Genomic DNA, 15,379 nt, shown 5'->3' on the forward strand with positions numbered 1-15,379 from the left:
CACTGTAATAACCGTAATCTAGACATATTTATTATTAACTTATGTGTTAAAGTGTCTTTGTAAATACTTAGAGAAAATTCGACCATGTTCATGATGGAAAAAATGCACACGGAAGCAACACACAATCACGAATCAACTGCAGAAAAATAAACAACACAAGATTTAACGTGGTTCGGTTTCCAAGTGCAACCTACATCCACACAAGCAACTATTAGGTTTTATTAATTTCCTGTTGCGTACAAAATTACAAGCACAATGATCTCTTTAAATAGAGATAATAAAAGGATACAATGATTAAGCCCACTCACTAAACATGTGTCTAGTCAGCCCAACCCAATTGGTCCTGACTTCATACCCAACAGTTCAACCGTATAAGAACATAATAAAAAAACCAATGAGAAGATGTATATTGCAGTAACATGTGATATCATATTTTAGAAATGAGGCAGGGGTGTTGCAGAACCGGATCCTGCAAGTAGCACAATGAGAATATCAAAATCAAAGATGGATCAGAACTAATGACTAGTCAAAAAAGGAAATTGTTCAAATCTTATAAGAAAAACTTTAACATATTCCCATTGGACGTAAGATCATAACACTTTGTTTTTTGCATGGCACGTTTGGGTGAGTACATTCCATGATGATAACATTGTCTGTCATATTAAGTTCCATTTGAAATGACATTATTCACGCATCCCCATTATTAATATCTAGGTGATAATATACTGGGAATTAACTAAGAGGGATGTGTGAAAGCAATAAAGAAAGTGAAGGGGAAATGGCTTATTAATATTCATTTAGTTGTTGCAGGGAAAGAACGGTGTAAGGGAAGCATATATGCATTAGTTCCCTCTATAAATAGAGCACTTTGACACACATATTTCCATGTCTAATCTCTTCCTCTTGTTAGATAAGCAAGAAGGAAAGGACCATGTATCTCTCTCAATTCTTTCTCTCAGAAGCTCAAAAGCAATCTTATTTGGAGTTCTCATTTCAATTTGGTTTTCTCTGTCACCTTTTTTTCTGTGTTTTTTTATCTGATGTTCTCTCTTTTTTTATTTTACATCAACAGAAGGAGGTGTTGGTGCTGCTGTTGACAGAAGATAGAGAGCACAGATGATGAAATGCATGAAAGGAAATTGCATATTGCTCCTTTGTGCTTTCTATTCTTCTGCCATCATCCTTCTGTCTTCCCTCTTACTCCTTCTGAGAAATAATGTTTTGACAATTCTGAAAGTGGTATTCAACTAATTACATTATATGAAAATAGTAATATTGGAAATTGTAATGTGGTTGTATGAAAAATATAGGTTGTTAATGTATCATTATTCTTACCTCTTAAATTTTATCATGAAAAAACAAAATCCTTTATAGTTTTAATAGCTATATTTATTTGCTTTTGGCTCTATAGCTACTATAGTATAATCTGGGGTATAATTAGTTGATGTCATTTATGTCAGTGTCTTTTCTGTACTTTGATTACTTTATGAAAACTTTTTTTACTTAGAATCTGTTCTGTGTCGCAATTGTTTTGTAAAGGAAAAGGGACCACGTATATGCTTTTCAAGAAGATCATGCTTACCATTGCCAAATGAAAAGATTTGATTGAGTCTATTTAGCCATTGAATTTTGTTCTTTAAAATTTGACAACGGACTTCAATTGTTGCAGAAAGGCAGATGCATGGTCATTATAATAGAAGATACGTGGATTGAAGTTGTGATTTTTTCTTGACACCTCTTTGTTCTTGTTTCAATGCACTTCTTCTAGCTTGGTGTCGTGCTATCGATGTTTGTATCGGTCAGGACCGAACGACCGAATGGAAGCTCAATATTTGGTCAAGGTCGACCGACATCATCATATCCTAAGAAGATTAGTATGGTCAATCTATAACTAAATATATTAGATAATACGTTCTTAATTATCGTTCATATCTTTAATACAGTCCAATAACAAAAAGTCCATGATAATCATATAAATAGACACAAATTCCAAGGATCAGGTACGTCATCATTAGACATTGAATACACCAAGTGTCGAATACCTAAATTTTACTTGAACGTCGGAATATTTTTTGCAAGTACCATCCAAACTTGGAGTTCATAAGAACGAGAGATAGAGAAGCAAGAGGAGTACGGGGAGTTCACACAGAAGAGAAGGAGCAGACTGATCAGCAGACTGAGAAGAAAGGACAATATTTTTTTGATTTCAATCCGTTCGAGAACAATGTTGTTACTACCTTCGAAGGAGCCTTCTCAAATACAGATGCCATGAGTGTGGCAAGTAAGAAGCTGGTTTAGTGATGGTGAGGAGATTGGCTGAAGCATCTGTTATAATGGATACATACAGTACAATGTCAGCAATAGTATTATTCTAATAAAATGGCCCACAAATATAGTTTTGCTATGTGTGAACAAGGATTCTGCCATCACACTCAGCAGCAGTGTGAACAATGATTCTGCCACCAAAATTATTGAAATGATATATCTTGTTTTAAATATCCATAAGCTATTAATTAGGTGAAGAAAATTTGTTACCGCAAAAGGATTGAAAATGAGGTAATGTTTGTTCTGCATTAGGGAGAATGGAGCGAAAATGGAGGTACAATTAATGAAGCACGTTGCTTATGCCAACTTTTTTAGTGCATAGGGTGAATTTTCTGTACCAGAAGGGTGAAATTTTAGATAATATTTTATAAATCCGATAAAAATAAATCAGATAATGTTTTTTTAAAGATATGTATCGAATACAGTCCATAAATGAAATAATTCACTATTAACATTATAAACAAACATTGTTTACAATAAAGTATGTTTTTATCAATATATCATTCACTTTTATAAAGATCATTTATTTGATCGTCGGATAATCTTTTGTTGGTTAACTCTTAACCGAGTATCAGAGAATGAGAAGGGAGGAGAAGAAGGAGCGATCAAATGTCAAAGAATGAGTATGAAAAAAAAAAAGAATGACCTACCAAGAAACCAGAGACAATTGTTCAATAAATTAAAATAATTAAATTTTTAATAAATTAAAGTTAATTCATGTCTTATTTACAAAAGTTATTTTATATAATTTTTCCACTCCAACCCCTGCACAAACAAATCCAACAACACTATTTCAGCAAATAGAAACGTAGCAGAAAGAGCTCGTACTAGACTATCTGAAGAAAAAGACCAACACACAATGGGAACAATGTCTGCAACATAATACACAACTTCCTCGTCATTGCTATAAGCATATCCTAATATATGCCTAAAACAAAAGAAGAAAGTGCTGACAATAACCCCATCCACAATTCCAAGAATCACAACACGAACACTACATTGTGCTGCATTTGGATTCCCTGCTCCTAATTCATTGGAAATGCGAGTACTATAAAGCAAAATTCATAAGATCATTAACAATTGTGCAGTGCCATTGATCTTGTGTATAGAAATGAAGAAACAAATTTGAACCAAACCTTGCAGAGGCACCTACTGCATATGGAATTATGTAGTGCATGGTATTTGTGTTAAGGCTGAAAACAATGAAACATTTTAGAAAAAAAAACCTCTTAAGAGTTATTTCAACAACCAGAAATATTAACATTCTTTAGCCAAAACTTATTTGAACTCATAAATTTAAGTAATGAGCTTTCGATCGTGATTCTGTAATTCCCAATTTTTTTTTTAAAATGTTTTGTTAAAACCCTCTCTCTATTAACACAGACTTGATGTCGTAGACGTGACATTGGGTGAGAATGTGACATTGAGATTTTTTGTAATACTGATGAGAGTAATGTGGCACTTGAGGGCAATGAGAGTGATGTGACACTGAGGGCAGTTTTGTAAGAGTGTAAAAGTTTAGCATTTGAGTGTGGGTGCTGAGAATTTCGAATAAGGAATATCGAACGAAAGGGAAAAAGAAGCAGCGGTCTCATCAGAGGAAGGGAGAAAGAATCAACTGAAAGCACCCGTCAATCTCACTCTGCCACGTCAATACACCTCTACAACGTCAAATGTGTGTTATGTGCAGAATGTGTCAATATATCGGAAATATGAAACTGCAATAGCATATGCTGCTTCAACATGGCCAAGTCCCAATTTTTCGTAAAATCTACAGTTATGCAACTATAGAGCTACAGAGCTACTCTTACTTTTTCGTATAGTATTATCATATATAAGCATCAAGATTCAAAATATGGACTGTTACTGAACTTTTGATGTACATTAGCAAAATATTTTTTTTATAGGACAAAAGAATATTTTAATAAAAAGCAACCAAAGCACAAGAAATGTCAAGATAAATATGAGAATCATAAAAATTATGATATCATGGGATTAGGTTAATTAATCTTTGATTGTGTTTTTGTTCTGACTTGTCATGTGAGAAAGTTGGCAAAAACAAATATCTTAGGCTCTTAGCTCCATCAATAAGGAAAGTTAACAAAATTATTCACTAAGCTCCTCATGATGTCAAATAGTCAAAATGTCTGTTGCCTCTGATGTGCCCACATCACTTATTTAATCAGGAACATCTCCTTTTTAAAATATATTTTTGTTTGAACATATTCCTTCTTCACAAAGAACATATATATATCTTTAATCTACCATGAATTCTTTAACTGCTAGAGAGAGGTATAAGAGTTATAGTAAAGTTTTTCTTTCAATTTATTTTCATATATATATATATATATATATATGTTTATAAACAAACATTAACTTGTATATGTTTAAGATATATAACTTGTATACGTTGAAAACATGTTTTGTAATGTGATTAACTGATAAGATGAAATGAAAATTGTTGTTCTTGGTGTTTTGTATTGTAAAATTAATGAAATGTTTCTGTGATCTGTCTCTCAGTATAATTATCTTGCTTTGTTATTTGTTGAATTCAGTGACTAATTTGTCTCTTACAAATTGATGTACATGAAATTGTTAAATTAAATGGGAAAGAAATAAAAAAGTTGGATGACATAATCTAATTTTTAATATAACTTTGAAAGTTTCGTCAAGAAGTTTAATATGCCTCCATCATTTTGCTTTTCTCTCCATATATGTTTATCTTAATTAATATAAATTTCTATTACACAAAATACCCAAATAAACCTCCAATTATAATTAAACTGCAATAGAAAAAGATTTACATAAAAATTTAATCTTTTCCAATTTTAATCTTCTTAAAAGAAAAACAATGATAGACTGAGTTATAGATACTTCATCATCTCAAAAACTCAACTCATATTTATTTCTCTATCTTTCCTATATTGGAACATTTCTTTGGGAAAACCATAACAAAGCAAATTTTGAATTTTTTTTTGTTAGGTTCTTAAACATTAACTGGTGATGTGATTTGATCCATTTTGGTAGGGTGCTCTGGCATCAAATATTCTCTCCCTTGCCATCATTGCCTGAAAGAAAAAAAGCATTAATCCAGCATCTCATTAACACCAAACATGTGTTTCTACATGCAAAAGAAAAAGCATAATTGGATAGTGTTAAGGGTAGTATGAAATTTTTTGAACCTGTTTTTTCCAGTTTGTAAGAGCAGTGATAAGGGAAAGGAGAAAGGATTGGAGAATGGAACCAGTTACTATTCCAATCCAAAGACCCTTTGCTCTGTAATGTGCAACAAAACCAAGTAGGACACCCACAGGAATTCCAACCAGATAAAAAGCTCCAAGATTCACATAGGCTCCAAGATGTTGCCACCCACTTCCTCTAGCAACCCCTTTTTTTTTCAATAGGATCATTGATTAGCAGAAGAAGAATGTTGATTATTACCAACAAAATATGAGGAATTAACACACCACCAAATGTTAATAAGTCTTTTTCTAACACTTGTTTCACTGGCTAAGAAGCCCAGACACGGATACGGGCACGGATACGACACTGACACGGACACGGACATGGAGATACGGTTAAACTGAAAATTATAGGACACGGGACGGCTATATATAAATTAAAATGTAGTAATATATTTTGCTATATGAAAAAATATCAAGAAAAACATAATGTTTAACTTTTACTTTTTTTTGGAGATTTTAATATTTTGTTTGAGATTTTGTTTATATTTTATCAGAGATTTAGTGTGGAAGAGAAGAGGTCTTTAAAACACTGAACTGCGTCTTTTTTTCTAGCTTTTCTGATGTGTTTAAGGAGGGAAACGTGCCTCCTCCGACGTATCTAGAAAGAGGGTCGTTTCCGGCCCAATATAAAGCGTCCGACACCGGGCACGCTTCTGCCATGTGTCCGCGGTGTATCGGAAACACTGACGGCACCTTTTTAGACGTATCCGAGCTTCACAGTTCACTGGTTTAGATTTATTATAACACACCAAAATGAAAGGAGAAACATTGAATGATAAGTGAATTTCATGCAACTGTACAGTTTTCAGTCAATTAAAACAAATATCAAAGAAAACATTTGAAGGATTATGATCTGAGATATATCAGTACTGAGAGGAGGATAACTAACCTGAAAGAACTGATTGTAAACTGTCAGTAAAAATGGAGAGACAAAGCAGAGGGGTCATAACAGCCACGTAATGAACAACCACATGGTCATTGCTGTAGGCATAACCCAACACATGTCTGCAACTGTACAGCACTGCACATACAATGAGACCTTCTGTCACTGCAATCAACATTGTTGCAGAAACAGCCACTCGAACTGCTGCAGAATTTCCAGCTCCTAATTCATTCGAAACTCTAGTGCTGTCACATACAACACAATCAATGTGTCACTTTTTTAGTTACAATGCTTGCATTGCATGTCAATATTACAGTTTGATGAAGTGAGAGACAGACCTAACAGCAGCCCCAAAGCCATAGGGTAAGGTGAAATGTAATGTGGAGATTGTCAAGCTGACAATATAACAAAAGAAATCAAGTTAGAGTAGTTAATAAACTTTATAAAACCAGTATAAAACCGATATGTAAAGTGAGATTTTCACACATTTATATACTATAAAATGTTCTAATCTCTAGTTGAATTTTTAGTTAATATATGAATTTTTAACACACATCCTTCACGCAAGTTACCAACACGCAAGTTACCAATTTGTGTGTGAGACTATATATTGTCCGAGAATCTAAATCAACCTTATAAAATTGACTTATAAAGTAAGATTTGAACTCACTTATATACTATAAAATGTTTTAATATTTAGTAAATTTACGATCTCCAACAAATTCAAAACTATCATATAGATAAAACAGACAAACACACTTAATCTCTAGTTGATATGAGATTCCAACACACTCTTTCTCACGAGACTATTAACTTGTGCAAGAAACTACCATATAGATAGAACAGACGTCTCCAACTTTGGGTTAGGAAGAACTCCAGCCAGCAAAACAAGTATCTCGCAGGCCCACCATTTAAGACTGTAATCAAGGCAAAAAAAAGTTCAAGACAATGAATGTGCTGAAAAATATCAATTTGAAGAATATATATGGTGAATTCTTATAATCGAAACATGAAAATTTGAGAAACAGTTACCAAACCATGACTGCAGAAGGAACAGCAAAGCGAAAATACTCTCCAACGCCAAGCAAAGCTTTGCTGGAGAAAGGGATGCGTGTTTTGTGACAAGCTGAGGAAAACCTCACAAAGGACAAAAGCAGCATCACATTCAACCAAACGCAGAAGCTGAAGGCTATGGCGGCGCCGACATGTCCCAACTCCAACTTAAACACGAGGATCCAACATGTTACCACGTGGAAGCACAGAACAAGAGCAGAGGTTAGAATCATGGGAAAAATCAAACTCTGGGTCTGGAAAAATCGTGTGAGGGGTTTGAGAATTGCAGAACCAAACAAAGCAGGTATGAGGCAAAGGGCATATTTGCGAGCTTGGAGGGATATGATTGGGTCTTGGTGTAAGAGGATCAAAATTTTGTCCATGAAAATCCACAGAATAGTGATTGGGATAGAAACCAGAAGAAGAGATATAATGGCAGTGTAAGTGTATAGTCCAAATTTCTCATATTGTTTTGCTCCAAATGCTTGCCCACATAAAGTTTCCAATCCACCAGCCATTCCTGACTGCAGTATGAACTCAAATAATCAAACCACTCATGCATGTCATAATGTTTGTGACAGAAAGTAAGAGATTTTATCAAATCTAACCCTTTTTGTATACTTGTTCTTTGTGTGATGAATAATTGAATGAATTTGACTAGAAGAGAAAGTGCTTCTCAATAACTATGCCAACATCTTTTAATTTTCAAGTAACCATGCAAATTATAAATTTTTTTTGATATATATATATATATATAATAATAATAAAAGGTTTTGAGATTATTTGTCTTCCGAACTTATTTTGGGACAATTTTCTTGTACTGAAGTTCCTTGACCTCTTTTTACAGAGCCTCTGGTGAGAATTTGTATACATTTATTTATTTATTCGTAGTTAACGTTAATTATTTAATGCGCTCAGATAAACAATTTAATTAAACAGTTATTTAATAAATATGCATAATGTAAATGTTTATAAATAATTTTTTTTATTATAAAAAATAAAATTAGATTGCATTCGTATAAATAAATTATCTACTACGCTATACTATTTATTTACAAATAAACATTTTATAAACTCTTCAAAATATACAATTTATGATAGCCTCATTTGCATGAAAAAATATATACAATTGATACTATATAATTTATGTGCAGACTCTAAAAATAACCTAACATATGCCTAATGAAGGATTGTTCGTAGGAAATTGCACTCTCTAATAATAAAAGATGAAATTTTAATTTATTTTCTCTTAAATATTTTTATCAAGAAATAATAAATAACTTAACTCTTATACCAGAATTAAAAAAATAAATAAAATAGAACCTCATTTCTTAATCTATTCTAAATTCCTAAAAAAAAACTACGAGTTATTCCTTATTCTTTATTCAAAATCAACTAAAGAAGCTGAAGCTCATCTTTAAGAACAACTAGAAAAAATCAACATATCAAACACCAAAATGCATAAAAACATAAATAAATCATCAAACACTATCTTCTAATAATATTAAATTTTTTTAATCTCTTTCAAAAAATACAAAAAAGAAAACCAAAGACACAAGAAGAAAACCATAGAAATAATGAAAAAAGTAGAGAACCTACTTACCAAAACACTAAAGCCAAAAACATTGGTGAGAGAGGTTGCAATTGCAACACTTGAAAGAGCTAGCTGGTTAAGATGGCCAACCATTATCAATGACACCACTGGCAGAAGATATTGCAGCACAGTAGCAACCACCATTGGAGCTGCTATTCTTCCCACCTTCTTCATCTCCTCTTTCATTCCTCCCTTCCATGAACCTTCTTCCATCATCACTGCCTTATTCATCATCCTCAACCTTCTACACACTTTTATATGCACTCACTTTCAACTCTTTGCCTCCTCCTTTGTCCTCTTTCATCACAAGTAAGACAACTTTGCGTTATCACTCATCTCAGAACAAACTAATAAACAAAACAACCTTATACAAATCAGAAAACAGAATCTGTGCCCATAATGCAGATAATTTTAAGAACTACAACGTGCACATAATTAATGTACCAAATGGATGTATTAGTAAAAGCTAAATCACATAGACAGGATCAGAGTGATGATGTGTTATGTATATATTACCAAATGGAGCATGCAAGCTGGCTAAGATATGATATAGTATTCCATGAGTGCACATGACCGAATCCTTTCTGTACGCCAATTAATAGCAATTGGTAGAAACTGGTATATTTTTTATAAAAACTCTTACATTTCAATTAACAATAATCATCAATAATCATTTGTTATTATTGTTGGAGATCCACATCGACTAGAGATTAGAGCCTTTCATTGTATATAAGTGGGTGCAAACCTCAACTCTATGAACCGATTTTATGAGGTTGAGTTAGGCTTAAAGTCCACTTCATAATAATTATATGAAAAAAAATATTATTAAAAAATATTTTAATTAAAATTTATTTATTAACAAAAATGGTACATATTAAAAAACTCTAAAAAGAACTAATAGAAGTTTGTCATTTTCATATGGAATCTATTTTTTTTGTTGGGACCAATAGGAATTATTATTAGTCATCATTATATATCTTATTTGGCTAAATGCTAAGTTTTCTTCTTCTTAATACCATTTTGGTTTTCTTCTTCTTCCGTCATTTCACTCTTTGGATTTTTAGAAAACCTGCAATTTTAGTACAATTATCAAATTTCCATGTAATTTTTGTATTTTAGTTTAATTGAAATTTAGATATTGCATATTTATTTAAGGGTTAAATTTACCATTACTCTACTTTCACTCACGAAATTTAATTTTTGTCTTTAGTCCAAACTTTAAATTTCAGATGTATTTGTAGTAAGGAAACTATTAGAATAACTTCTTAACCATTTGTTTTTACTTAGCAAAAAGTTTTCACTATAGACTATGATTGTGAACTAGGATGTTAAAATATTTTTTGTTAACTCATCACCAACGTAAATGTTATAATATTATGATGCAGTTTATCCTGAAAATTTATTTTTCAAATAAAAAACAAATGTTGATAAAACATATCTCAATAATTTTTTTGTTATAAATATCTCTAAATCAGGGAGAAAAATCAATTTCACCTTAGATAAAAAATATATTTAACAAATGTAATCAATAAACAATTGAACATAATAAAATATAAAAATAAAATAAATAAATGTATGAGGATAAAATTATAGTTTTTTTTTAAATATAGAGACTAAAACTGCAAGAGCTTAGATTACAAAATCTCGTATTAAAAAAATCACACTTAACCTATTATTAATTAAATGGGAATAAAATACCTTTTGGTAAACAAAAAAAGTGTGAAATTATGAGATAGTTTTCTAAATATTCTCATACATTAATATTTTAATTGGTAATAGAGATTCAATGTAACAAAATCTTAATAATAAATTACTTATTTGTTTTTTTTTCTTTATTTTCAGGATTCTTTGTCTAATAGCTCATATCAAACCTCACTTTGGGATTATTATTACACAGATACTTTGGGTTGACTAATCCTCTGTTTGCACGTAAAGCCAAACTCCACCGACTGCAACTAAGCAATTACAAAAAACATTATTTTATAATTTTTATATAAATAAATACGTATATATTTTCATAAATATATATATATTATATATATATATATATTTTGGATTGTATAATCCAAAAGTAAAAAAAAAAAACTTATAGATTATGAAATATGGAAACTTTTTTTCATAAAAGAAAATACTTTTAGATTTTACAATGAAGAAGTAAAAAAAGTTCATAGATTACACAATTGAAAAATAAATAATTTTTCACATTCTGAAGAAAAAATATTTTAAAATTACACAATTTATTTTTTTAATTTTAAATTGTATAATCTAATTTTTTTTATTAAAAAATACTTTAAAATTGTACTAAAAATTATTTTTTCAGGTCAATCAAAATTTTCATATTTATTAGGTTGCAGAAGAAAATTACGGGGTTGTAAAAGGAAATCCTCAACAAATTCCATGGGGTACACCCTCATATTCCAAAGAGGATATTTCTGTCAAAAGATATAAAAATGTACACTGAAGAAGGAGAAATAGGAAGTGCGAAAAGCAGACAGCGTCTCATGGGTATTGGTCTATGAGCCCAAAAGGATTAGAAGTTCAAGCCCATTATTCCTATCAAACCCGGTTTCAAACTTTCGGTTCGGAGCTATGCCTCTGGTTTCGCCACTTCCCAACGTGTCTCTGCGCCTCTTCTCATTGCTGCCAAGTACGTGTAAGCTCTCTCTCTCTCTCTCTCTCTCTCTCTCTCTCTCTCTCTCTCTCTCTCTCTCTGTAGCAGCTTCGTTCATTCACTCATCTATGCACTGTTGCTTGCGTTTGTTATCGGTGAAGTCTCTTCATAGCGTGAACGAGCTTATTGGTTCAGTAGTTTTCTTTACAGAACAAAAAAAATGATAAAGAGGAGGTTCTTCAAGCTCGACCACGGTGACAGAGATGGCTCGGATCCGTCTTCTTCTTCTTCGGACTCAGAGCTCGAAGCCGAAGCAGAAGCCACTGAAGAAGAGTCGGAGGACGATGCTACTGCAGAAGCGAAACCGAATCATGATGAAGCCGGTTCAACTTCTTCTGGTTGGTTTATTTATTTAACTGTTTGTTTTTTTGTTTCGCTCTGTAAAATGTGTTTAGTAGTATTAGCACTTACGAGATATGTAGAATTGCATTAGCTGGTGTTGCTTTTTGATTACGGAATCATAGAGTTCACTATAAGAGCGACATGTGTTTTTGTTATAACGGGGTTTGTTATTTGTTAATGTTAGTCACTTTTTTTTGGTATTTTGGCACATTCAGGGTATGCAAGTGAGGATAGTTCTGCGAATGATATTGATGTCGACTCGACAGGTAACACAGAATTATGCTCTATCAGTAAGGAAACAAGTCATGCAAATGTACTCTTTCAGCTTATTGATGTAACGGAATAATGGTAACTACTATTTGTTAGGATATAAGGAGAAGATGAAGTTAATTAAGATAGTTAAATATTGATGAGGTATTTAGTTAGAGGGGTTAGTTAGACGTAAACAGAGGAGGAAGGATTAGATAAATTCAGATTTGTTGTTGTAAATTGAGCATTGACTCTTTATGAGGGAAAACACAGGGAGAAGAAGTTTCTCTCATATTATTTTTTTTTCCTCTTATTCAATAAAATTCTTTCTCATATCTATTTTTGGTTCCTAACATATTAGGCTTTGACCTTGGGTTTTTTCCTTTTCACAATATTAAATTCAATGAACAATTTTTCAGGGATATGTAGTCAAGAGAAAACCTTTATGCAGAAGATGTAGTTTGCCACTAGGGTTTGGTCTGTGCTTGTCTACTTGAGATTTAAGTCTTGAGCTTTTGTACTCATTCAAAATTCTTTTGTCATTTTACTTTTGAATGTCAAGTAGATGTCTATTATGGGATAATAGCATTCGTTGTATTAGTTATTTCTGTAACTTCCATGGCTTTATTCCTTGAGAAATAATCCTTTCATGATTATTTTAACATTGACGTAAAACATCAGGTATGCTCTTCAGTGAAGATGACGCTGGAGCTATAAATGAAAGACGCATGCTTTTTAACAAGGATTTACTGAGTAAACGTGATACTGAAAATTCTGATGTGATTGCTGAAAAGAAAACCTTACCGGCAGATGTGCCATCTTGTGTCTTAAAACACAAATCAGTATTTAAGTGCAAGATATGCCCCCGAATTACCTGTTTATCTGAAGACACCTTGAGGGATCATCTGCAATCAAAGGTAATGTGCTTTTCTTTTGGTGGCTTATTATGCTTAAGCAACAGCTTTTATTATTCGTAGTACTTTTAGTTTTGAGAAAAAATTCATAAACTCCTATCTTATTTATTCTTTGTCAATTACTGCATTTATTACATACATTTGGCTGGAAATTAGTACTGGGTTTGAAAGTTGTTCTGAGAAAGGAAACAGCGATAAGTTCATGGTTAATTACATACTCTAGGATAGGACCACCATACTTTGGGATCCTTCAACACATAGCTACATATTTTTATACAATCCTTGTAAAAGCAAAAGTTGTTCACCATTGAGTGTATATCGATAAAAAGGATGTTACGGTATATTGCTGGCAGCAAGTGTAGATCAGTATTATAATTAAATGAAGTGAGTTAGGAAGGGGAATTATTGCTGGACTCCTTTAAGTGAGTGACAGTATATAACTGGGTCAAAATGGCATGGAATTTCTGCAAAGGATGTGATGAATGTATGTGTAATTTATCTAGAGTATTTACTTTTTATTGGTCGAAAGGTTTGTCTCTCTAATCCGAAGAAAAAGAGAAGAAGATACTCTAATGAAACACTAGAAAGACAAAATAGTCTAATCTCCTCCCTTCTATAACTTAGCCACGATGTCATAATAAGTTCAATCAAAGAGAGATGGGTTACTTTTTCCCTGACAACCTGCATTTTTTTTATAAAACCCAGTAGTAGACTAACGTTAATAGTATTTTCCTCTGGCCTAATAAACCAAAAAAAAACTTCATAGATGTGGTAATGTCAAAGATTGTTCCCTCTGGAGGTGGAGGACTTGCTTTTAGTTTGCGTTTGCTAATAGTAATCGTTCATTCCAACTAAACCACCTAAGAGGGTAAAACTAGCATTTCATTCAACTCTCGACAATATGATCAACTTCGATTATCAACTTTTTCTTGTCATTTTGTAAAGCTTCTTATTGATTGAATGATGACTTTGTAATTACTGTAGAGACATGCTCGATCTGAAAAACTACTTAGTGAGGGTAGACTGAAGGCTATGCTCAACAGTGATGGTGAGATTGAGAATCAAGAGATAGCAGAGATGCCATCTAAAGATACCGAGGTTGGTTGTTCAACAGCTCAATTGCATTCTACTGCAACTCAGTTAAATAAAATAATTATCTGTTACTGAATTGAACATGCTTGGAAAACTAAATCATTTATGAACTTTTTAGGATGATGCTGAGAAGAATGACAAAGGGCAGAAGCAGCATAAAAAGAGATTCAGAAAGAAGGTAACGAACACCAGTATTTCATTTATAAGACATTTTAAATTGAAATTTTGAAACTGTAAGGTTTATGGAAATGTTTTCAATGGCAGAAAAGTGACAGAGGAAACACAAGAAAAATGCTTTCAACGAAAGGACCAGCCAAGAGAAAGCGAAAGAAATGACAAGTCTAATCTGTAGTGTAGTCAGCATTTTGTAGAGCAAATTTTGCCACCAATGCCAAATGCCTGCGTGTGCAAAGTCTGCGTAATCTGATACATGTATACTCTACTGAGGGTGCAAAGTCTGCGTAATCTGATATTTTGCTTTTTTTCTTTTAATTTGTTAGATGTTGCCCTCTGCTTCCTACAGTGTCTGAAAATATTTAATTTTTGGCTTTTCCCGTAGCATACCAATGTTTCCGAAATGAAAGTTTCCTTGTAAAGACTTGCCCAGTAAAGATTATTCAGATTATGAGGTTAAATTTGGCTGTGTTTTTTTTATCAGAAAATATTTAATTCTGTGCATCTGCCATGCCTCATAAGAATCTAAGGGTAAGCATTTATTAATTTAAAGAACTTTGGCAATCATAATTATAATTTAGAAAGTTTAAATCTTATGCGAACATGTCATTTAATATGGACTAACCAGAAAAAAAGGGGTGAAAAGCTATATCTTGATTTGAGATTATGGGTTAATCTAGTTGAGAAATTAAATTGCATAAATAATATTTAACATGAAAGTATTTTTATAAAATAAAATAGACTATATTTAAACTCTAGTAAAAATAATAATAAAGTAACTAAAAAAAGTTCTCAAATAATTAATCCATTAAATGCCACTAATATAGTTAGAAAGTG

General features: G+C 32.2%; 2 protein-coding genes and 1 long non-coding RNA gene across 6 annotated transcripts; 2 read left to right on the forward strand and 1 right to left on the reverse strand.

The window, feature by feature from the left end:
• Positions 1 to 756: 756 nt before the first annotated feature.
• On the forward strand, positions 757 to 2,498 carry LOC137826647 (uncharacterized). The gene is made up of 2 exons (XR_011083564.2): positions 757 to 1,239; positions 1,670 to 2,498. It is a non-coding gene; the product is annotated as an uncharacterized LOC137826647 (long non-coding RNA).
• A 2,580-nt stretch (positions 2,499 to 5,078) lies between these two features.
• Positions 5,079 to 9,607, reverse strand: LOC137826259 (protein DETOXIFICATION 14). Of its 2 annotated transcripts, XM_068632158.2 has the most exons (8): positions 9,545 to 9,607; positions 9,110 to 9,447; positions 7,486 to 8,030; positions 7,284 to 7,370; positions 6,792 to 6,848; positions 6,460 to 6,698; positions 5,508 to 5,713; positions 5,079 to 5,393 (listed from the first exon to the last, which is right to left on the reverse strand). In XM_068632158.2, exons 2-8 carry the CDS (start codon positions 9,332 to 9,334, stop codon positions 5,319 to 5,321), a joined length of 1,434 nt encoding a protein of 477 aa, XP_068488259.1. In that variant the 5' UTR covers positions 9,335 to 9,447; positions 9,545 to 9,607; the 3' UTR covers positions 5,079 to 5,318. The 2 variants fall into 2 exon arrangements, 1 of the variants encoding a protein (XP_068488259.1); XR_011083470.2 differs by lacking the exon at positions 9,545 to 9,607 and having other exon boundaries at positions 5,508 to 6,294; positions 9,110 to 9,531.
• Positions 9,608 to 11,661: 2,054 nt separating this feature from the next.
• Positions 11,662 to 15,003, forward strand: LOC137823543 (stress response protein). Of its 3 annotated transcripts, none has more exons than XM_068628732.2 (7): positions 11,662 to 11,747; positions 11,922 to 12,109; positions 12,329 to 12,379; positions 13,044 to 13,279; positions 14,261 to 14,374; positions 14,487 to 14,546; positions 14,633 to 15,003. In XM_068628732.2, the coding sequence occupies exons 2-7, from the start codon at positions 11,932 to 11,934 to the stop codon at positions 14,702 to 14,704; spliced, it is 711 nt and encodes a 236-aa protein (XP_068484833.2). In that variant the 5' UTR covers positions 11,662 to 11,747; positions 11,922 to 11,931; the 3' UTR covers positions 14,705 to 15,003. The 3 variants fall into 3 exon arrangements, with proteins under 3 accessions (XP_068484833.2, XP_090149947.1, XP_090149948.1); XM_090293821.1 differs by having other exon boundaries at positions 11,681 to 11,753; XM_090293822.1 differs by having other exon boundaries at positions 11,690 to 11,753; positions 11,910 to 12,109.
• The last annotated feature ends 376 nt before the right edge of the window (positions 15,004 to 15,379 follow it).

The sequence above is a fragment of the Phaseolus vulgaris genome, chromosome 8 (assembly GCF_051622355.1).
Source record: "Phaseolus vulgaris cultivar YP4 chromosome 8, ASM5162235v1, whole genome shotgun sequence".
Classification (NCBI taxonomy): domain Eukaryota; kingdom Viridiplantae; phylum Streptophyta; class Magnoliopsida; order Fabales; family Fabaceae; genus Phaseolus; species Phaseolus vulgaris.